This window comes from Pantherophis guttatus, chromosome 9 (genome assembly GCF_059756535.1).
Source record: "Pantherophis guttatus breed Tessera chromosome 9, ASM5975653v1, whole genome shotgun sequence".
In the NCBI taxonomy this organism is placed as follows: Eukaryota; Metazoa; Chordata; class Lepidosauria; order Squamata; family Colubridae; genus Pantherophis; species Pantherophis guttatus.
In genome coordinates, this window is record NC_142071.1 from 1,033,410 (window position 1) to 1,055,871 (window position 22,462).

The 22,462-nt window shown below is 44.7% G+C and overlaps 1 protein-coding gene across 22 annotated transcripts in view; it reads left to right on the forward strand.

Moving 5' to 3' along the window:
- Nucleotides 1–22,462, forward strand: part of AAK1 (AP2 associated kinase 1) — a 72,109-nt gene that overhangs the window by 9,846 nt on the left and 39,801 nt on the right. For 20 of the 22 annotated variants that reach the window (XM_087875767.1, XM_087875756.1, XM_060683310.2 and 17 more), the window contains exons 3-12: nucleotides 8,423–8,541; nucleotides 9,029–9,137; nucleotides 12,363–12,505; nucleotides 13,641–13,762; nucleotides 14,969–15,050; nucleotides 18,093–18,225; nucleotides 18,589–18,692; nucleotides 20,146–20,225; nucleotides 21,220–21,374; nucleotides 22,047–22,300. In XM_087875767.1, coding sequence (XP_087731893.1) covers nucleotides 8,423–8,541; nucleotides 9,029–9,137; nucleotides 12,363–12,505; nucleotides 13,641–13,762; nucleotides 14,969–15,050; nucleotides 18,093–18,225; nucleotides 18,589–18,692; nucleotides 20,146–20,225; nucleotides 21,220–21,374; nucleotides 22,047–22,300 — 1,301 coding nt within the window. Of the gene's footprint in view, nucleotides 1–7,184; nucleotides 7,392–8,422; nucleotides 8,542–9,028; nucleotides 9,138–12,362; nucleotides 12,506–13,640; nucleotides 13,763–14,968; nucleotides 15,051–18,092; nucleotides 18,226–18,588; nucleotides 18,693–20,145; nucleotides 20,226–21,219; nucleotides 21,375–22,046; nucleotides 22,301–22,462 lie in introns of those variants that run through there. The other 2 variants (XM_087875760.1, XM_087875762.1) reach the window with 1 other exon arrangement.

The window sequence follows — 22,462 nt, forward strand, 5'->3', positions numbered from 1 at the left end:
GTTACGACGGCACTGAAAAAAGTGACTTATGACTTTTTCACACCTACGACCATTGTAGCATCCCCATGGTCACGTGTTCAAAATTCTACTCTTGGCCACCGACTCATAGTTATGACGGTCGCAGTGTCCCTGGGTCACGTGATGATCCCCTTTTGTGACCTGACAAGCAAATGGGGAAGCCAAATGTGAAGCTTTCAAGTTGCCACCAGATTCACGGAACGACCGTGTGACTAACTTACCAACTGCAGTGTTTCATATAATGACTGTGGTTGTAAAATGGGGCAAAACTCACTTAACAACTGTTTCACTTAGCAACAGAAACTTTGGGCCCAGCTGGGGCCATAAGTCGAGGACTATCTGTAGACACCCGTGTGCCCAATAATCCTCCATTTTTCTGGAATCCTTGCCTTGTAGCCCTCGTCGTCCCCTTATAACTAATAACAACTAATAATAACGTTTTGTTTTATGGGCCACTTTGAATGTACACTAATCGGCATGCATTAAAATGAAATTTCGTTGCTCTCAAAGGGCCATTTCCTCCAATATAGGCTACACGAACATGACAAAATAAATAAATGCAAAATGATGCATATACCCACATAAGTGATAGGACATGATACGCATTTTGCTGAGCAATGACTACCTGGAGACATCCACGGAGGTTTCTCGCTGACCGTACGGGAGTTGTTTGTCACTGCCACTTTCCTGGGTGTGTTGATGCAGCATTTGATGATTTCTTGGTGATGGTCCATCTAAGTCATTATTCGGCCCTTGCCCTGTTTAGCTTTGGGAAATCAGCCAGCGTGTGCTCTGCAGCTCTTCCAGTTGCCTTTTTTCCAAGCCCAGATTTAGCCCTGGTTCTGAATGGTGTTACTGTTCCACGAGCTTCATTTTTGGAGTCCATTGATGGACTTGCTGTCATTGAAAGAGGCTGCAAATGAAAGATCCTCTTTCAGCTACAGCTGGGGGAACGTTTCATGTTTAGTTCAAAGCCTTGGGGGGCAGAACCCGAATCCCCGGAGTCAAATTTATAGCGTCTAAATTTAAGCATCATTGAATTTAGTTTTTTTTAAAGAGCATATGGAAGGGACTTTGAAGATCATCCTTGTCCTGTCACTAAGTGCCCCCCCCCCCGGCCTGCAGTGCAAAGGCCAGATGTTGCTTATGACTCGGGAAAAGCTGAAATATCTTCTCTGATTGGATCCATTCAGCTTTATTGTACCACTTTCCCCTCCTTTCCAGATGCCATTGAAGGTCAGCATAAGATAAGAGGTTTTGGTCCTGTTTAGGGAAGAAACACAACTGCGACCACGTTTTCCCGAAAACAAGACCCTGCCTTATATTTTTTTGAACCCTGAAATAAGCGCTTGGCCTTATTGCCATGCGCTCAAAAGCTCGATTGGGCTTATTATCAGGGGGTGTCTTATTTTGGGGGAAACAGGGTAGATGATAGATAGATAGATAGATAGATAGATAGATAGATAGATAGATAGATAGATAGATAGATAGATAGATGAGAGAGAGAGAGAGTTTGATAAGAGATAGATAGATAGATAAATAGATAGATAGATAGATAGATAGACAGACAGATAGATGAGAGAGAGAGAGAGAGTTTGATAAGAGAGAGGGGAGATAGATAGACAGATGAGAGAGAGAGAGAGATTGATAAGAGAGAGAGGGGAGATAGATAGATAGATAGATAGATAGATAGATAGATAGATAGATAGATAGATACCATGTTTCCCTGAAAACAAGACCCTGTCTTATATTTTTTTAACCCTGAAATAAGTGCTTGGCCTTATTGCCATGCGCGCAAAAGCCCGATTGGGCTTATTATCAGAGGGTGTCTTATTTTGGAGGAAACAGGATATCAGTCCTAAAAGTTTGCCTGGTAGGGAGACCAACTTAAACTCATGATCCTTTCGTTTTGAATAACTGGGCTGGTCCATTATGCTGAACTACCTTTTTCAAAGTTTAGTTTTAACTAAAGGCATATTGCCTGAGTGCACCAACACCAAACCAGGGGTCTCCAACCACTTGGCAACTTTAAAACTTTGTGACTTCAACTCCCAGAATTCCCCAGCCAGAATTCTGGATGGGGAATTCTGGGAATTGAAGTCTACAAGTGTCTCCCCCCCCCTTTACAGTTTTTATTAGTTACAGCCTTTGTTTCTTCAAAAATATACAGTTCTTAGCTATAAAAATTAAGGAGTCCATTGTTATGCTGCTGCTGCTGCTATCTACAAGTCTTAAAGTTGCCAAGGTTGGAGACCTCTGACCTGGATGATTGAGAATCTCCGTAGAGCTCTCTTTGGGCGGATCTGCTTGCATTCTTATGTCATCATATCATTCATGACTAACACCCCACAGGTGTTCATTGTTCTGATTCACGGACGTTGCCAACGAGTGCATCCAGTACCAGATTATGGTTTGAATGAGCCACATGAGTGACTGGGGAAGAGCGCCTGATAGGGAAGAGAGAAGCAAAACCCTGTATCTCATCTGTCAATCTAGGTGTTGGGCAGAGCCTGGAAAAAAAAATCTAGTGCTCAGCATTCACCCAGGTTGAACTTCTGAACGCGGACGGGGTGTGACTTCATTTTTGCTATCGCCTTGCCCTTTTCCGAGAGGAGTGGGAGTCTGTGGCTCAAAGCCATGTCAGCCAAGCCTGACGGAAGAAGCTGGGTTGGAGATCTCCGGAAAACTATACCAGTCTAGGGACTGTGCGAGATGAAAGAGAGTTTTGATACCTTGCTTTAAAAATCATTACATCTGCAGGACTTTTGTTCTGTTGTGTTCCGCTGTTCTTCTTTGTGTGCGTTGGCATGTTGCCGGCTGAAAGAACAGCCACTGAGATAACTCCTTCAAAAAAAAAAAATCACCATTCTTCTATTCTTCACATTCCTGTTTGATTATTTTTTTTAAAAAAAAACACAAAATAAGGACCTGGATTCTTACTGCAGCAATTACTCTAGTTTGGAAAGGGATTTCTGCAGACAGCCGTCCTGCCTGCTTGGCTAAGCTACAGAGGGAATGCAAGCCAGCAAAGAGTTGGCCGCTTCCTATTGCAGTATCAGAGAGGATTTCTGGGAGAATGACGGCTGGGGAGCAGCATTGATACCTGGCAGGCTTTCTCCAGGAGTCGTGGGTGGGAAGAGAATAGAATGGAATGTAATAGGAATAGGAATAGGATAGAGAATGTAGAATGGAGTGGAGTGGAGTGGAGTGGAGTGGAGTGGAGTGGAGTGGAGTGGAGTGGAATGGAATGGAATAGAATAGAATAGAATAGAATAGAATAGAATAGAATAGAATAGAATAGAATAGAATAGAATAGAATAGAATAGAATAGAATAGAATAGAATAGAATAGAACAGAACAGAACAGAACAGAACAGAACAGAACAGAATAGAATTCCTTATTGGCCAAGTGTGATTGGACACACAAGGAATTTGTCTTGGTGCATACGCTCTCGGTGTACATAAAAGACAAGATACATCTGTCAAGAATCATAAGGTACAACACTTAATGATAGTCATGGGATACAAATAATCAAATCGGTGGGTTTCAACTGGTTCAAATGGTATAGGATCTGCTTGGGCGGGGGTGGGGGGGTGGGGTTGGACTAGATGACCTGCAAGGTCCCTTCCAACTCTGTTAATCTGTAATCTAATCTGAAGTAATTTTGTGGTTATTGATGGCACTTTAAAAGAAGCTGTTTTTGAATACTTTCCTTTAAACTGAAGAAAACAACAGGAACAATCAATAACCAAATAAAAGCAAGCAGAGAGGCAGAGCTTCTCTGAGGCTCTTTTAAGTGGCTGAGCCTCCTCTTGACCAGAAGGGAAACCCAGGAGGAAGAGTCTGGTGGCTCTGGAGCAGTCGGATGGAGAGGCCGGGCAGGAAAGATCCTGCCTCCTTGGCTAAATTCCTCTGTGTTGCCTCCTCCTCCTCTTCCTCCTCCTCCTCCTCCTCCTCCTCAGATGGGCTGGTTGACCTTTGGATCTCACGCTTCTTAGCAGCGTCCCACCATCTCTTAAGTTGCGTGAGTCACCCAGACTGCCTTACCCTGCTAGAATAAACAAGGAATAAGCTGATATCCCGTGATCAGGTGCCAAAGGACCCAGCAGACGGAATCTCTCGGCTTGCTAGGAAGCAGCTCATTTGGCCAAGGTCCCAATTGTCACTTGCTTCTCCTCCTCCTCCTCCTCCTCCTCTTCTGCAGGTTTTGGTTAAAAAAAAAAATATTCACATGAAAAAAAAAGATGAACGTTCCACAAATGTTCCGCCTTTGAAACCACAGCTGGGTAGGGCGGGCTGCCTTTAATTTTCCAAGCATCTGGATATCTGGGCTGGGAAGGCAGATGCTGCCGAAAACATAGAAGCTGCCTTGCTGTTGGCTGAAAGCAACTGGAGAGATGGAGAAAGGGGAGATGCTGCTCCTGCTTTGCCAAGAATAATGAGAGGGGAGGATGAAGAGCATCTGAAGGGGTCAGGAGCCCCCGTATCTCTCCGGAAGGCAGGCATGGTGGTCCAGGTGCTTGAGGGATATCCAGGAACTCCCCTGTGGCAGAAGCTCCCAGATGTGACCCAGCCAGAGCAATTGTTTCACTGCAGAAGACAGAAATCAAACCCTGAGTGTAGGTTTGCTCCAGGGTTGAGATTTTAGGCCTGTGATGGCGAACTTATTCCACGTGTGCCAGAGGTGGCATACAGAGCCCTCGTTGTGGGCACGCACGCCATCAGCAGCTGATCGTCTGGTTTCCAGCTGGTCTTTGTGGGCACTGGAGCACCAGAAAACGGCCTGAAAACTGCTTGAAAAATGGCTAAAAAAATGTCTTTTTTGGGCCATTTTCAGGTGGTTTTTTTGGGCTGTTTTCAGGCTGTTTTCAGGTCAGCCTGAAAAATGGCCTGAAAACAGCCCAAAAAATGGCCAAAACGGCCATTAAACAGGCATGCACGCCCTGGCCAGCTGGTCTTCGTGTTTCCGGCGCTCCGGTGCACACACATGCATATACGTGCATCCGTGTTCCAGTTTGTGCACTAGGTGCCGAAAAGGTTCGCCATCACTATTCTAGGCCTTTTTCAAGTCCGCGTCGGTGGTCGTTGGGCCGGTCCCTTCCTTGGCTTTGAGAGTTGGAGCGTCTGCTTGGCATTTCTTCAACGGTGGCGACTGGATTGGGACCGGTTGGTTCCTGCCTCAGCCGCTTCTGCCCATCCACTCATTTGTGGAGTGGCATTGGAGGAAACCTCACGAATAAAACTGAAGATGATTTGCTTGCGCTCCAAGAAGAGTTTAAGAATATTGAAAGGCAGCGAAAATGGAGAGAATGGTCCATTGGACAACAGTGAGAATATAGACTATACAGTAATTGCAATAAAGAAAATAAAAGAAAAATAAATCAACAGTTAGTAAAAAGTTCGTGTCCTTGTCTTATATATTTCTCCTGATAATATACTTGTCAGCATTCTGATGCTGCCATAAAAAGGAGGAGACGAGGCTTGACTTTTCATCTACTTATTTTCTCTGTAGATAATATCCCCTAGGAGATGGGATGGGAGGGGGGACATTCCTGTGGGGTAAGGTCAGAAGCTGGGGAGACTGACTTGGAAGATGGCCAATGAGAAGATGAGAATTGGGGATCGGAAAGGGAAGGATTTTGGGGTCAGAGGGTTAGTATCGGCCACGACGAAGTCGGGGCCAGATCTGTCGTACTCAATAAATGGAATATTTCAGCAAAGATTAATTGTTTGGGAGTGCAATTTATTTGAGATGACATCGAAACCTGACAATACTTTTTTGTGTTAATTCTTTTCCTGTACATTATTCATTTGGGAAGGGTTTCAAAATTTGGAATCATCTTTATTTTCAGGAAAGGGTGTTTACATTTATTTATATTAATACTCCTTTCCATCTGAAAGTAAGTTAAGAGTGTAAATTTATCTTGTTTTTGCTTTGTCCTGTATTTCTTGGAAAACAGAGAAATGCAGAGAGTGCCTTATTGAATGTAGGCTACAGGTTTGAGTTGGTAGTAAACTTACATGATTTTGAAGCTTCCTTTTCTTCTTCTGGAGTGAATAAATCTGGGTATTATCACTGTAAACTAGTGAGGGAACGATGCTGGCTAGTTTCTGGTTAGAAGAATGGTTTTTCGTATTTGGGAGAGGGCAAGATTGATAGGCTAATCCAGACATGTGCTGAACAAGCATGGAGAGCCACCTTCTCACCAGGCCTTTTTTTAAAGGGCGGTATATCCCACACATACTTGCATATATGTTTATGCACAGGTGAGCAAACCCTCAAATTTTTAACAAAAGTACCATGAAAAATGTGCCACCCACAGATAATCCAATTGTGAAAATTAAATCTCTGTCTCTCTCTTTTTCTCTCTCTCTCTCTCCTCCCTCTCTCTCTCTTACCGCAGCAATTTTTTCCATCTGAAACCTTATTGCAAAAGTGCTGAATGGAAGGTGGTTTATGCTGGGTTGCGTGGGGGCCTCCACACCCTGAGAGTGTGGCCCTGAAATGTCAGTGTTGTGATTTCGGCCCATTTTGTGGGTTTCTGGGTAGTTTCAAGAAAGCTTCCTCCTCTTCTCCAGCGGAAAAGAGGCTTTGAGCCATCCAGTGACCCTTTGCAGGGTGGAATGTGGTAAAACGGTGCCCGGTGGGAACATTGATTGTGGTTTGGCTCCAAGGACTGTGGCTTCTTTAGTGGAATTGGGCAGTGGATCCAAGGTGCTGCCATCCAATTAAGCCCTGGGGGTTATTTTTGGAAGTCCAGGCTCTCTCGGGGAGGTTCTTGTGCTGTATTTGAATCTACGTTGAAAGGGCAGATTCATAATTGCAACTCGTGAGTCATAGACATGAAACTGACTCTGAATCTGGGGGAATGTTGTCTTTTTGTGGCTTTGATCCTCTCTCTTAATTCCAAGCATCCCTGCCGAATGCAAATTAATGGAGCAAGAAAACACTGTGGAACAACTCTTGTTTGCATAACAGCCTGTTCCTGTGAATATGTTCTCGTCTTTGATTTTTCAAACTTGCCCCCTTGGATAGCGGTGCTTCCTTGCTTGTTTGCATCTCTGGAAAAAAGGCTTTAAGCAGATACATGCAATGCACTTCTCCAGATGCTTCCCCAGATGTTGGTTCAGAGGAGGAGGAGGAACCAGCCCCAGGCATGTCTGGAGGGGAGTTTGTCAATGGCTGTGAGGCAGGGGTTGTGAGTCCAAGTGAGGGGGAGTGGTTGATGGGAGAGAAACTGCTGGTTGAGAGGGATTTGGATGAGAGCCCTGAGGCTTCAGGTGGGGAAGCCGGTCAGCGAGGAGGAAGAGGAACTGCCTTCTGTACCTGATCCAAGAACATGTAGGGAAGAGAAAAGGCAGGAGCAACGAAGGTCAGCCCGATTACACGCGAGGAGGCAGCCTCAATCCTCTTGAATGGCTGCACCAGAAGCTGGCTCTTTAGCACAGCGGACAGATGGAGACGACGTGGGGAACAAAATATTCATTTCCTAGCTGCATGTTTCCTGGTTGTTGCGATTCCTGCCTCGCTTTGGCTCATGCTTTGTGAATTCTGGATTTTTCTGGGCTCGTGAACCCTCTTGTATTGTGGATTTAATTTTATCTGGTGGATTTATCTTGTTTGGGAAACTCTCAAGGGCCTTGTAGCATTGGCTATTGCTTTGTGGACTAGCATTGTTCTGCTTTTGGCTGGATTTAATTGGGACAGTTCTGGATTTTTGAGGAAGGGAATTGCTGGAGAATATTAATAAACCCACCAAATCATCATTACATGTGCGTGTGAGTGAGTGGGGCAGCACAATATATAAGCTGTAGTGGCTGTCAGAATATCATGGTAGCTACTTTAGAGAAGGAGGGAGATGCCAATGGACTCTTCATGTGTAGGAAAACTATGCACAAATTCCCTTTTTTTGCTCTTGCCGTTTTGGAAACATTAGATCTGTTTAAAAATTGATTTAAACTGCTTGAATTCATACCGTACTCATTTTCACATTCGTTTGATTCAAAACACATGTGAAGATGTACCTCTAAACTATTTGAATTTTGCTGTTGAAAATGACATGCAGGGCAGTTGCGTACAATCAGTGAACAGTTTGTAGCCTGAAAAAATGATGAAGGGAATGGAAAGGAAAGCAGGGGAAAAAAAGATAATTCAGGCATCTGTTCCCAAACTAAAAGGGAATTCCTATGTAGTGATCAACTGGATTCTGTTCCAGAATGGGAGACCCTGAGAAGCTGGATCTTCCAGCAGGGTAGACAGCTAAACAGGTAGACAGGGTAGACATCTAAACAGGGGTTGCTCCGCTATTCCCATCCCAATTCATGTGGCTCCTCACTCTGGGCCAGGTAAGTCCATAGTCAGATTATTATACTAGCTGAGCTGTGTTCTCTCTTGCCTTTGCAGGTGGCTTCGCTATCGTATTTCTGGTGAGGACTAGCAGTGGGATGAAATGTGCCCTCAAACGAATGTACGTGAACAACGAATACGATTTACAAGTTTGCAAACGGGAAATCCAGATTATGGTAAGTATGTGGAGCCCTCGTGATCCACGCCTTATGGTATGTTTACACGGGACGATAAGCATTTTTAAGAGACGGAGCAGGGAAAAAACAGCAGTTAATGAGAGAAGTCGTGCAATACTAGTTGATCTTTTAAACCTTGAAGGAGCGACTTGTTTAAACTCAGCAACTTGGAACTGGGCCATGGAGATCAGATGTAAGGCTAAGGGTCAAGGAACAACCAGCAAGCAGGCTGGTAAAAGGGGGAAAAAAAACAAACACCAGGAATTTTCTTTGTTCAATTAGGACAGGGGTCCTCAAACTTGGCAGCTTTAAGACTTGTGGACTTCAACTCCCAGAATTCTCCAGCTGGAGAATTCTGGGAGTTGAAGTCCACAAGTCTTAAAGCTGCCAAGTTTGAAGACCTCTGAATTAGGAAATTAGTAGCCTTGCATGTAGGTTTGTTTATGCTGAGGTTTACAGTCAAGGTGTGCTTTTTGTTCTTTTCCAGAGGGATCTTGTGGGACACAAGAATATTGTTGGCTACATTGACTCCACAATCAACTCGGTGAGCAGCGGAGATGTCTGGGAAGTCCTAATCTTGATGGATTTTTGCCGAGGTATGTAAATATTCACGGCAGCCACATTTCCAAGCCATCTACTACTTCTTGAATTCTGCAAAGTTCTTAACTTTTCCCAAGAGAACCAGACTTTTGGCTAAATTGTAGGACTGACTTGGGACTGCCACGCCTCGGCTTAAGCTGAAATCGAATCAGTGCAGTTTTTACTGTTTTGGTGCAAATTAATCACAAAAATCTCCCATCGATTATCTTTCCTATTTTGCAGAAAGTGGGAAAGTGGTGAAAACTGATTTTCAAACAGCTGCTTCTCTTTGAAGCAGAAAATTATGCCTTCAGTGCCACATTTCCTTTAACCGGGGTAGTTGGGTTATTGACTCCAGGCAAATCGGAAAAATAGCAAAAAGGGAACATTGAAACCTTAACATTTTACATTAATTGTATTTATAGAACATAGTTCATTTATTTATTGAGCCGTGGTGGTGCAGTGGTTAGAGTGCAGTATTGCTGGCTGATTCTGCCCACTGCCAGGAGTTCGATCCTGACATATTTAAGATCGACTTGGCCTTCCATCCTTCTGAGGTCTGTAAAATGAGGACCCAGTTTGCTTGGGGGCAACATGCTAACACTGTAAAGTGCTTAGAGAGGGCTGTAAAGCATTTTTTTTTTTTAAATTTGATTTATATGCTGCCCTTCTCCGGAGACTCAGGGCGGCTTACAGTGCGTTAAGCAATAACCTTCATACTTTTTTATATTTATACAAAGTCAGCTTATTGCACCCACAAACTGGGTCCTCAATTTACCTACCTTAGAAAGGATGGAAGGCTGAGTCAACCTTGAGCCTGGGGAGATTCGATCTTACTTTAATTGCAGACAGCTGGTGTTAAATTACAGTGCTTCTGTCTGTTGAGCTAAACTAGGCTCCACAACTCCTCATTGTGAAAGCACTATTGTTGTTATTGTTTTTTAATTAATAGCAAAAAAGAAAGAACAGAAAAGCAGAACACAAAGATAACAGTGAAGGTGATAAATACATTTCTTCTCTTTGACAATGTATGCAACCTACTTGAACAGGCAGGCAGCCATATACAAACCACAAATAATTTGATGGGGTGGGTGGCTTATAAAAGTCCCTCTTGAAGGAGAAGCATTGCTAATTGCTATTTATTATTTATTGAATTTACATCCTGCCACAGTCTTATGATTCTCGGCTCTGCAAAAGCCTTTGTGCTTCTTTCAAAAACAGAGATGGAGAACAGTTGCTGGCCCTAGAATGCTCAGGGAGATGTGGCTCCAGGTTTTTTTTTTCTTTTTTCTTTTTGCCCCACAGCACTGGAGTGCAGCTACAGATCTCCTCCAAGCAGAGTTGCTGAAATTGTCATTGTTAATGTGACGAAAGTAACTATTTAGTAAATGCATCCAAAATACATTTAATGGGGATGCACCGAGTTCTGGTTCCAGTCCTATCCACTTTCAGAAGCAAGCTCTCTAGCCTGCCCCACCCCACAAAGGACAAAGGAATGGTCCCTAAATTTTCATGCCTTTGCAGTCAAGAACTTGCAGCCACCCTGCCAACACTAGATGGAACCTGGTTTCGGGAGGCAGCCGTGAATTTCTAACCCCAAATCTTCAGATCTGAAGACACTTGCAAACATTTTTGGATAATGAAGTGGCTGCTGCTTTCTTTTACCTTGCACGAAAGGGGTTGGGGGGTCCTTGCAGGGGAGTTTTCCCAGCTTCTTAGAGATCAGTATGGAGAAGCCATCCAGGTTGTTTGCATTTCTATAGAATTTGGAGGGGAGAATTGTGGCTCCCAGGTGAACTTGAGGGCAACGTTTGGGAACCATTCTCCTCTTGCCTCTGGGAGTCATCCGCTGGTCTGCTTAGAGGAGAAATGGGGAAAGATCCAGGAATTGGCCTCCTTTAGCGAAGAGCCACTTGACAGTCTCTTGACAGCAGTTTTACTTATCTCTGCATCAGCTCCCATCAATACCAGCTTTCCTTCTTTAGAAGTCTGAATTGATGGAGAAGGAACAGAGAATCAATCACTCCTCTTAAAGGCTTCACCTCCCTCTTTGCCAGAAATAGCGATGTGCGTCCTTCTCGCCATGGATCCGAGGGCCTTTAGTTTGCACGCCAACGATGTGCAATTGGGCCTCTCGTCTCCTCTCTGTCTGGCTCAGAAACAGCCTGCAGGCAGCCCGTATAAAGACGGAGCTTTGAGCAAGGTGGACATTTTAGCTTGTCACTTCCCCCCCACCCCCAGTCCCTTGGTGTCCTGATGCCTTGGGAGAGTTAGAATAGGATGTTATTCTACAGTTGGAAGGGACCTTGGAGGTCTTCTAGTCCAACCCCCTGCTTAGACAGGAAACCCTACACCACTTCAGATAAATGGTTATCCAACATCTTCTTAAAAACTTCCAGTGTTGGAGCATTCACAACTTCTGCAGGAAAGTTGTTCCACTTATTAATTGTTCTCACTGTCAGGAAAGTTCTCCTTAGTTCTAGGTTGCTTCTCTCCTTGATTAGTTTCCACCCATTGCTTCTTGTTCTACCCTCAGGTGCTTTGGAGAATAGTTTGACTCCCTCTTCTTTGTGGCAACCTCTGAGATATTGGAAGATGCTCTCAGTCTCCCCATGTCCTTCTTTTCATCAAATTAGACATACCCAGTTCCTGCAACCATTCTTCCTATGTTTTAGCCTTCAGTCCCCTAATCATCTTCGTTGCTCTTCTCTGCACTCTTTCCAGAGTCTCCACATCTTTTTTACATCGTGGCGACCAAAACTGGATGCAGGATTCTAAGTGTGGCCTTATCAAGGCCTTACAAAGTGGTATTAACACTTCACGTGTTCTTGATTCTATCCCTCTGTTTATGTAGCCCAGAACTGTGTTGGCTTTTTTGGCAGCTGCTGCACACGGCTGGCTCATATCTAAATGGTTGTCCACTAGGACTCCAAGATCTCTCTCACAGTTACTACTAATGAGCAAGGTACCACATATACTGTACCTGTGCATGGCCAGCTTTGCACAACATGCCAACTTAAGCTAAAACGAGGCTGGGGCAGCTGAAGGTTTTGTGGAGTCCCTCCTCTGTTCTGTCCGGTGACTTTGTTCAAGCCAGGCCCTCAACAGTCCAGCATAATAAGGTGGCTTGTTTCTGGGTCGAGTGAACGCGGGAATCATCTTGTTGAACCTGGGTTTCAAATCCGTGTGTATGGATCCGCCTGATGGCTTTGGCCTTCCTTCTCTTCCTTCCTCTCCTCCAGGAGGCCAAGTGGTGAATTTGATGAACCAGCGCTTGCAGACGGGATTCACGGAAAACGAAGTCCTGCAGATCTTTTGCGACACTTGTGAAGCGGTGGCCAGGCTGCACCAGTTCAAATCCCCGATCGTCCACAGGGATCTGAAGGTAGCAATTGCGGGTCTTGTACAAAGGCCTGGGGCGGTTGGGTATGTCCTAAGGGGAAAGGCACAATATCTGTTCCTGCCTTTCCACCTGGGTGAGCTTTAAGGATCTCTTCCAGAGAGCAAGAGGATTACACAAGGGATGGCAGGAGTGGCAGATTATGCCACTTTTTAAAGCAGGGGTCTCCAACCTTGGCAACTTGAAGCCTGGAGGACTTCAACTCCCAGAAGCTTTGCTGGTTGAGGAATTCTGGGAGTTGAAGTCCTCCGGGCTTCATGTTGCCAAGGTTGGAGACCCCTGCTTTAAAGCATTTAGTCATACGGACATACAGAGCTGAAGAAGCTTCTTGGATGAGAAGCGAAACATCTTCAAAGAAGACCAAGAAATTCTAGTTGCCTCTTGAAAAAAGCTCCTTTGGGACAACCATGACCTGGATGACTGAGAATATGAATTTGTAGATTGGTTGCAAAGCTGCTATTTCACCCCAGTGACTCCCTGCTTCCCCTCCAGGGAGTAAAAAACTCTGAAATATTTATTTATTTATTTTTTATTTATTAATCATATTTCTATGCCGCCTACTCTCTGAGGACTCTGGGCGGCTTACACCAAAGACAGTATACTAAATAGCATATCCTCATTTTACCCACCTCGGAAGGATGGAAGGCTGAGTCAACCTTGAGCCAGTGAGATTTGATCCGCTGATCTGCTGAACTAGCAGTCAGCTGAAGTAGCTGCAGTACAGCACTCTTAACCACTGTGCCACCTCTAAAACTAGAGAGGTCAGATCTCTTGCCTTATTACATTTATGTAGCTGCCCATCTGGTATAGAACACTGAGTAATATTCCATAGGAATGACTCTTGGCAATTAAAAGAGGCCAGAAACAGAATAAAAGGGCCACCAATAATTACAAGCATAGCTCTGGGCCAACAGCATCTACCTGTTTGAGCTCAGGTAGGAAACCCCTGGAGTATCTCAGGAACTGGTTTGGCTTGAAAAGTTTGTCTCGTGGAAATACCTGGTTATGGGCAGTGTGCGCTCCAGAAGTTATCCATTATCCAAAAAAAACAAAACAAAAATCCCACTGCCCACCTGTTTGCCCTGAGCTTATCACAGTTACCTGCCTGTTTTGTTTCCAGGTGGAGAATGTCCTGTTACACGATCGTGGCCATTATGTCCTCTGTGACTTTGGGAGCGCCACCAATAAATCTCAGAATCCTCAGTTGGAGGGCGTGAACGTAGTGGAGGAAGAAATTAAGAAGTGAGTCTACCCGTTTTCAAGGTTTTTTTTTTTTTTTGTAAAAAAAGACTTTTTGTACCTAAAACATTGTACATCTAACAGATTCAAAATAATGCCACCATTTATCTTGGGTGTTTCATAGCCGCGTTGATCCACCCAACATCCATACGAATCCCAAATCCCCAGTTGTGTAAGCTATGAGTACCAACTATAATATCCCAAAGGTTTTAAGATTTTAAGTAACCCTTCATCAGGAAAAAAAAAAGAGCTGAGGATTCAGCGGCAAGATACAGAAATGAAGGGCCAATGGTGACATCAGACATTCCAGAAAAAGCAAATATTTCTACCTTTTGAGGAACTTTGAAAAAACTACAGCAAATTGAGAATATTTGAACGCTTTGAGAATTAGACGAGAAACTAATCAAGGAGAGATCCAACTAAGGAGAAATTTCCTGACAGTGAGAACAATTAATCATTGGAACGGCTTCCCTTCGGAAGTTGTGGATGCTCCATCTCTGGAGGCTTTTAAGAAGAGGTTGGATAACCTTTTGTTCAAAACGGTATAGGATCTCCTGTTTGGGGGTTGGACTAGAAGATCTCCATGGTCCCTTCTGTTATTCTAGGCTAGGAACTGCTGAGTTTATCTGATGGAACATTTGAAAGATTACTGGATGGCCACATGGCAGAAGTTTAAAATGAATAATTATTCCCACACTGAATAAGAGATCCTGAGAATGATCCTTTGGGTGGTTGCTCTTTATTGCTGGTGGAATTTCTAGCATGCATATAAAACGAATATGAAATTGGAATAAAGATATTGACAGAGTCCTAGAATTTTAATAATTGTGCTTATGTTGGAGGCCATTATTATATCTTTCAGGTTCAAATAATCCCAAACAGCCTGCTTTTTATTTTGGCACCAGTAATTACATAAACCTGACATTTTATCTCAAGACTAGGAGGGAACAGTTACTATTTCTAGGAATCTATTATGGGTTGTTTTGACTATCCAAAATGCAGTAGTCTCCTTTTCTGGCGGGAGAAACGGTCTCCTTGAAACTGTTTACTTTTGAACCTGCTGAGCCATTTCAAATATTAACTTTAAAGGTTGTTCAAGGAACAGAAAATCCTGATTGTCTTTACGGGAGGGCAGAACTCCATGAGGTTGCTCAGAGTGTTGTAGCTTACTCTTTGATTGCAAAAACACAAATTTGGGCTTTGTTGTAGGTATACCACCCTCTCGTACAGAGCTCCAGAGATGGTCAACCTCTACAGTGGCAAACTGATCACCACAAAAGCGGATATCTGGGTATGTTGCCTTGGGATGGTGGGCCAAGGGAGTCTCTTCCTTTTCTGGCGTAGATAAGCACATGTCATTTTGGGATCACAAAATCAGGCAAGACTGTTATGGCCAGGCTATATATATATAATGATATAATGAGGCATATTTAGTGGTGTGCTTTATTGAAGTGTTTTATGGAGAGAGTTGGTGTTAATATTTTATAGCATGTCATTCTCGACTGCAGTCTGTCTTTATATCGTTCAGGCCTGAATGTTGCTCAGAATCTGATAATATTGTGAAGGTGGTTGTTGTTAGTTGTGAAGTCATGTCCAACCCATCGTGACCCCATGGACCATGTTCCTCCAGGCCTTCTACCATCCTCTGGACTCCATTTAAGCTCACGCCAACTGCTTCAGTGACTCCATCCAGCCACCTCGTTCTCTGTTGTCCTTCTTTTGCCCTCAGTCTTTCCCAGCATTAGGCTCTTCTCCAGGGAGTCCTTCCTTCTCATTAGGTGGCCAAAGTATTTGAGTTTCCTCTTCAGGATCTGGCCTTCTAAAGAGCAGTCAGGGTTGATCTCCTCTAGGACTGACCGGTTGGATCGCCTTGCAGTCCAAGGGATTCACAGGAGTCTTCTCCAGCACCAGAGTTCAAAGGCTTCCATTCTTTGACGCTCAGCCTTTCTCATGGTCCAATGTTCACAGCCATTGTGAAGGTAGAAATAAAAATTGAACAAAACTGAGAAGCCTTAGAAGGGAATAAGGCATGGGAAGTAACATCACACGCCTTACCACATCATTATGCAAATGATGCATATTATGCATACTGACTGACATGCGTATTACATACTTCACATTCTAGTCGTGATGATATCATGACACACATAACAAGCTTTGGGGCAGTTGACTCAAACCAGAAGTAAATCCTTTTCCCAAGTTTGCACGGTCTTCTTTAGCAAGATTGATGAATGTGACCCTGTTACAGAATTTCAGCAACTAAACTCTTAAAACCCACTTAAAACCAACTCCTCTTCTAGGTATTAGGCTTGGGTGATTTATTTCTTACAGTTTTTCTGTGAACAAGTAAGGGAGAGGTTTTAAAATAAGGAGTGGAGGGCAAATGGCAAGGAAGCCCAGGGCAGGAAGAACTGTTGTTGTTTTTTGCAGGTTGTTCCTTCCCAGTCTCATTTTCCAGGAGAAGTAAGGAGATTAATTATAAGCGACTAATTAATCTGGGTTTGGATGAGCTGTTAGATGAGCCGGCAAGTGTCAATGTGCAAAAGTGTCTGTTTAATTCTTATCAGCTTGTGAATTGACCCATAAAACTCATGGCATCATTCTGTTGCTAGATGCCTGTGGACTAAAGCCCTTTGAGAGGGTGGCTTGTAAATTACATCAAATAGGGATGGCTGCTCGGAGGCTACTCGCATGACCTGCCAAACCAAGTTTAATATTTACTGCGTTCGAGATCACACCCAGTGAACCATATGACATACTGAGCCCCTACTAGTTGTATTTTAAACTGTCACTTTGTTGTTTGCATGTATACCGAGAGCTTATAATAATAATAATAATTTTATTTCTATACCGCCCTTCTCCCGAAGGACTCAGGGCGGTGTACAGCCTATTTAAAAACACAGACAAAACAACAATTAAAATTTGAAATAACTAAATAAATTTGGCTCAGATTTAAAACCCCCAAAAATTTAAATACCCCAATTTAAAACTATTATGTTGATAGTCCGGCCTGGCGGAACAACAGGGTCTTCAGTGCGCAGCGAAACCCCCGGAGGTCGGAGATCTTACGTATTTCCGGGGGCAGTTCATTCCACAGGGCGGGGGCTCCCACAGAGAAGGCCCTCCCCCTGGGTGTTGCCAGCCGACATAACTTGGCCGATGGCACCCGGAGGAGACCCTCTCTGTGGGAGCGAACTGGTCAGTGGGAGGCTATTGGTGGCAGAAGATGGTCTCGGAGGTACCTGGGTCCTATGCCATGGAGTGCTTTAAAGGTGGTAACCAACACCTTGAATCGCACTGGAGACAAATTTCTTGTGTGTCCAACCACACTTGGCCAATAAAGAACTCATTTTCTGAAGAAGCTTCTTGAACGAGAAGCAAAATGTATTCAAAGAAAAAAACCCCAACAAACTCCAGTTGTCTTTTGGAAAAAAATTCCTTTTGAGAATCAAAACAAGGCAAAATCTTTAAAGAAATGAGGTTTCCCCCCTTTCTTTGATCTTTTCTTTCTGATCTTTGCAATCTACTTTTTGTGTTCTTCATTTTCCACATCTAGAGAGTTGCCTTAGGCTTGTTTCTCTGGGTTTCATTTTTTTTTGAATGAAAACCCAAGTTTCAAGGTTTGTTGTTTGTCTTTGGCTTCCAAGCGTCTATATGCAAGGAATAGTAGATTTGTTCCTCTTCTTTTGCATGTAGATTAAATGATCATTGCTCGGTTTCACTTGGAAAAGCAGGCTCTAGTGTCACAGTCCTTGTATCTGGGATGAAGGGATGGATGGATGTTCTCCTTGTTATTGTCACTTGATGCAGATGCTTCACAGGGCTACTTACATCCTCCCCGACTAGGTGGCTGATGACCTCTTTCCTATAGGGGAGGGGTCTCCAACCTTGGCAACTTTGAGACTTGTGGACTTCAACTCCCTGGCTGAGGAATTCTGGGAGCTGAAGTCCACAAGTCTTAAAGTTGCCAAGGTTGGAGACTCCTGTTACAGGGCATCTTGTGATTCAGAAACTGCAGGTATTTGGCCTTCAGGTAGAACACCAAAGTTACATGTCATAACTTGGACTACTCAGTTCCTTAATTCACCTTCCAGGGATGACGAAGAGCCTTTTAGGCTGAAACCTGGAAGAATAACGACTTGCAGAACCCCATAATTCCTCTATTTGGAGGAAAATGCTTTTTTCCTGGTCGCAGGTATAGGGTGGCCACATCAATGAGGCAGATCACAATACTGCAAAAACAGTGAAAGACGGGGAGCTCTTGTGTAGTGGTGGGGATGAGCAGCGGCTGCTTCTATGAGACTCTGAAGATTGGCTAATCTCTTCCTTTCAGGCCCTGGGCTGTTTGCTCTACAAACTCTGCTACTTCACTCTGCCCTTTGGGGAGAGCCAAGTGGCGATTTGCGACGGCAACTTCACCATTCCCGACAACTCACGCTACTCCCAAGACATGCACTGCCTAATAAGTGAGTATCCCGCTTGGAAGGGGGAGCCGGTTCTGTTGTTTTGGGTTTACAAGTTGTCCGTTGAAACAGCCCTTGAAACATAGCTTGCTCTTGATTTATTTCAAGAAGCCATTATTTGACGAGGCTGGTTTATTTTAAGTCTTGGTTTATTTCACAATGGACGCTTCTGCTTCCTCTGCGTGGTTGCACCAACCAGAGGAGCAGGAGAAGCCAGGAGAAGAGGCAACCCCAGGCCTTCAAGTCCTCATGGAGGGGTCTGGTCAGCCTGCTTAGCTGCCCGTACCAAGGTTGAAGGCTGCTGTAGAGCAATCCGCTTGAGCCCTGATGCTGCCGTCTCTAACTAACTCACCTTGTCTTTCTTAGGGTACATGCTGGAACCTGATCCTGACAAGAGGCCTGACATTTACCAGGTCTCTTACTGTGCATTCAAGCTTGCTAAGAGGGAATGTCCCGTCCCCAATGCACAGGTGAGTGACGACTCTCTCGCTGTAGGGCTGCCTGCCTTTCCCCCAACGATCACGGAACGATGAAGGCAGAGGATGGTTTGCCGAGAGGCCGCAGCCCATAAAAACGACGGCACTCCCTTGTCATTCAAAGCCCCTTGCTCTGACCTTATGAAAAGGCCCATCCTATCAAGGAACGTAGAGTCTTAGGGATGGAAAGGACCTTGGAGGTCTTCTAGTCCAGCCTCCTCTCAAGCCAGGAGATCTTATATCATCCTCCTGGTCAAATAGGCGTTTTGAGAGGAGCAGGAACCACAAGGAGATTTAGCTGAAGCTTTCCATGCCACAAACTGCTCAAGAATTTCTTCTGCTCAAGAATATTTTGCTGGGTGTGTTGGTTGAAGCAGAAGTAGGAACACATAACTCTGGTTGGGTTTGAGCATAAGATGCTATGAAGTTTATTGCAGGATTTCCCCCCCCCCCAACCTTAACTCTCTCTTGCTTGCTTAAATTCCATACCTTTTTGTTACTTCCCCCCTTCAAGGTATTAATCCATTTTGGCCTAGTGGTTAAGGCAGAGGTCTTCAAACTTGGCAGCTTTAAGACTTGCGGACTCCAGCTGCTGGCTGGAGAATTCTGGGAATTGAAGTCCGCAAGTCTTCAAGCTGCCAAGTTTGGGGACCCCTGGATTAAGACATCAGGCTAGAAATCAGGAGACTGTGAGTTCTAGTCCGGCTTTAGGCATGAAAGCCAGCTGGATGACCTCTGGCCACTCCTTCTCTCAGCCTAGCCCAGCTCACAGGGTTGATGTGGGAAAAATAGGGAGAAGGAAAGTGGCTATGTTTGCCGCCCTATTTGTAAAATAATAAAGGTCTCTATCTACCATCTTATCATCTCTCTAAAATTTTTCATGGATCTTGTTCTTGGTAGCTTGGCGCCATGAAGGCTCATAGCTTAACTTTTAACATCTCTTTAACTTTTTTACTTCACTTTTACCTTTTTAACTCAACTTTTAACATCACTTTTGTGGTGTGAAGGCGTGCAAGTAACCCGTGGCATGGCTTGCCTTCGGAAGTTGTGGATGCTCCATTGCTGGAGGTTTTTAAGAAGAGACCAGACAGCCATTTGTCTGAAATAACAGAATAACAGAGTTGGAGGTCTTTTAGTCCAACACCCCCTAGGTCCTGTGTCATTTCAGACAAATGGTTATCCAATCTCTTCTTAAAAACTTCCAGTGTTGGAGAATCCACAACTTCTGGAGGCAAGTTGTTCCACTGATTAATTGTTCTCACTGTCAGGAAATTTCTCCTTAGTTTTAGGTTGTTTCTCTCTTGATTCATTTAATGGTGTAGGTAGGATCTCCTGCTTGGGCAGAGAAGCAGAGAAGACCTCCAAGGTCCCTTCCAACTTTGTTATTCTGTTTTGTTCTGTTAAGCGTTTAATGAGCACAGGATTTATTTATTTTTTTGATTTTCAGAATTCTCCAATTCCTACCAAACTTCCAGAACCCGTGAAAGCTAGCGAAGCTGCTGCTAAGAAAACCCAGCCCAAAGCCAGGTGAGCTCACCTTTGGTCTGTCTTGATGGTCGTGGCCAAATCGGCCCAATGGACACTAGGGTGTTAACGGAAGACCAAGTGTTAATATGAGGGCTTGAGGGAGCAAGAACTGGATTTTGCTGAAGAGGAGAACGTGCAAAAATAGGGTCCCATTATTCCCAAAAGGAAGAAATGGGACAGGTCGGGATTTCACTTCAGACGTCCCTTCCCTTCAGTGAAAAGCGTCTCCAGAATTCCCGTTTTGCCATTTCTGCATAGTAGAACCCTGTCTGATTTAACGATTGAGTTAATAATAAAAAATATATGCCTTTCAATAACATTTATAAGGCAGAAATTATGTTAACTAGCCTCCTGTTTTTTGCACCCTAGACTAACCCAGCTGTTCTCCAATAATATATCCCGGTTTGAAATTGTTCTTTTAAAAAAGGAATGATGCGGCCCTCAATGAAATCGAGTTTGACACCTCTGTTCTAGATGGCCCGAACTCTCCTTGGTCTGCTCATGTTTTTTCTTGAACTGCCACCTTTGTCCTTTTCGGAGGCGAATCGTTTCACCTGTTCCGTCTTCTCCCTCCTGTGAAACTTCTCCCGTTTACCTGGAAGGCCTCCTTATTGCAGGACAGCTTCTGGGAGATTTAGCTTGTTTCCGTGTCCACCGAAAGCTGCTCTTTGTGATGTATTCATGGAACTGGAAGGGAACCAAGGCAATTTACAGCAATCTGGCCAAATCTGGACAAAAGTCCTTTTTATAGACGCATCCACAACAATTGCACTCAACTCCAGCAGCTGTTTCCAAGTCAACTCGGAGTGATTTTGCCTTCCCTTCCTTGCATGTAAAAGTTGAAATCCACAAGTCTTAAAATTGCCAAGGTTGGAGACCCTTGAAGGACCACGGATTTTCTAAACACTTGGGCCCACTAAAAGCAACTGACCGCAATGTCCCTCAGAAGCAGCCGGTATTCTAACTTCTTGTTTTGTATGTCTGTGATTGACAGGCTGATGGATCCTATTCCGACAACAGAAACATCCATCACACCACGCCAGAGACCCAAAGCTGGGCAAACGCAACCAAATCCAGGAATTCTACCCATTCAACCTGCCTTGACTCCCAGGAAGAGGCCTGCGGTCCAGGCCAGCATCCAGCCGCAAGGTGAGAGTCCTTCCTTGTTTAGTATTTATTTATTATGTAGTTTATTTGCTTCCCATCTTGTATCCAATGACTCTGGGAGGCTCGCAGCATTAAAAAAACATTAAAATCGTCAGGCATAAAAGGGCAAAGTAGATAAAGTAAGTGCATCACGAGGGCAGCGGTGTTGGCATTGTGCCATTTGCTTCTGCTAGAATGTCTGGTTGAGAAGTCATCCAGGTGGACAGAGTGGTGTGGTGGCCCTAGAGGTGGAGCTCTCGTCTCAAAATCAGGAGGCTGTGAGTTCGATCCTAGGTGGAGGCATATATTTCTCTCTCTGGGCACAATGAGAATATATATCCGCTGAACAAAACTCCGCATTGGTGACAGGAAAGGCATCCGGCCATTAAAACACTCTGCTAGCTCCATTCAGTTGCCCAGACTCCACCCCATTGCAAGGGATTTTGGGGTCGTTAAAAGGAAGATGAAGTCATCCAGGTGGACCTCTGAGTCCTGAAGGGTTCCCAGGTGAGAGGGGTGGGGTGAGAGTGGTCCTGGCCCCACTCATTTACATTCCTTCCCTTCTTAGTCTGGTTTTTTTTTTACAGTTGCTCCCAGACATGCTAGGTGAGCATAAAGGAAGTGCCTCACCTGTGCTGCATTTAACTTTTTACCTGTCCTGCTCTCTGCTTGTAGCTCCAGCTCCGTTGGCGGCCACCCAGCCTCCCCTTCCTGCAGCGATGCCTCAGCCAAACTCTCTGCCTCAACCGACTCAGCCCAAGCCCGTTGGCGCTGCCCAGCCGGTGGCTGCCGCGGCCACCGCACAAGCCCAGCTCCCTTCAGCCCAGGCCACGCCGCAGCATCAGCTCTTCCTCAAGCAGCAGCCGGCGGCGGCCACGGCTCTCTTTTATCAGCAGCCCCCGCAGATGCCGCCCCTGCAGGTTCAACAGGTAAGGCTGGCAACTTCCAGCTTTTTTTCCCCCCTGGCTTCTCTCAGCTGCATCCGTCTCCCTTTGGTGTGAGAGTCGAGGTGGCAAAAGCAGAGCTGGCGGGTCGGTTTGCAGAATCAAAGTCCGCTTGGGACAGTCTTTGCCTCATTTAGCAGCCCTTCG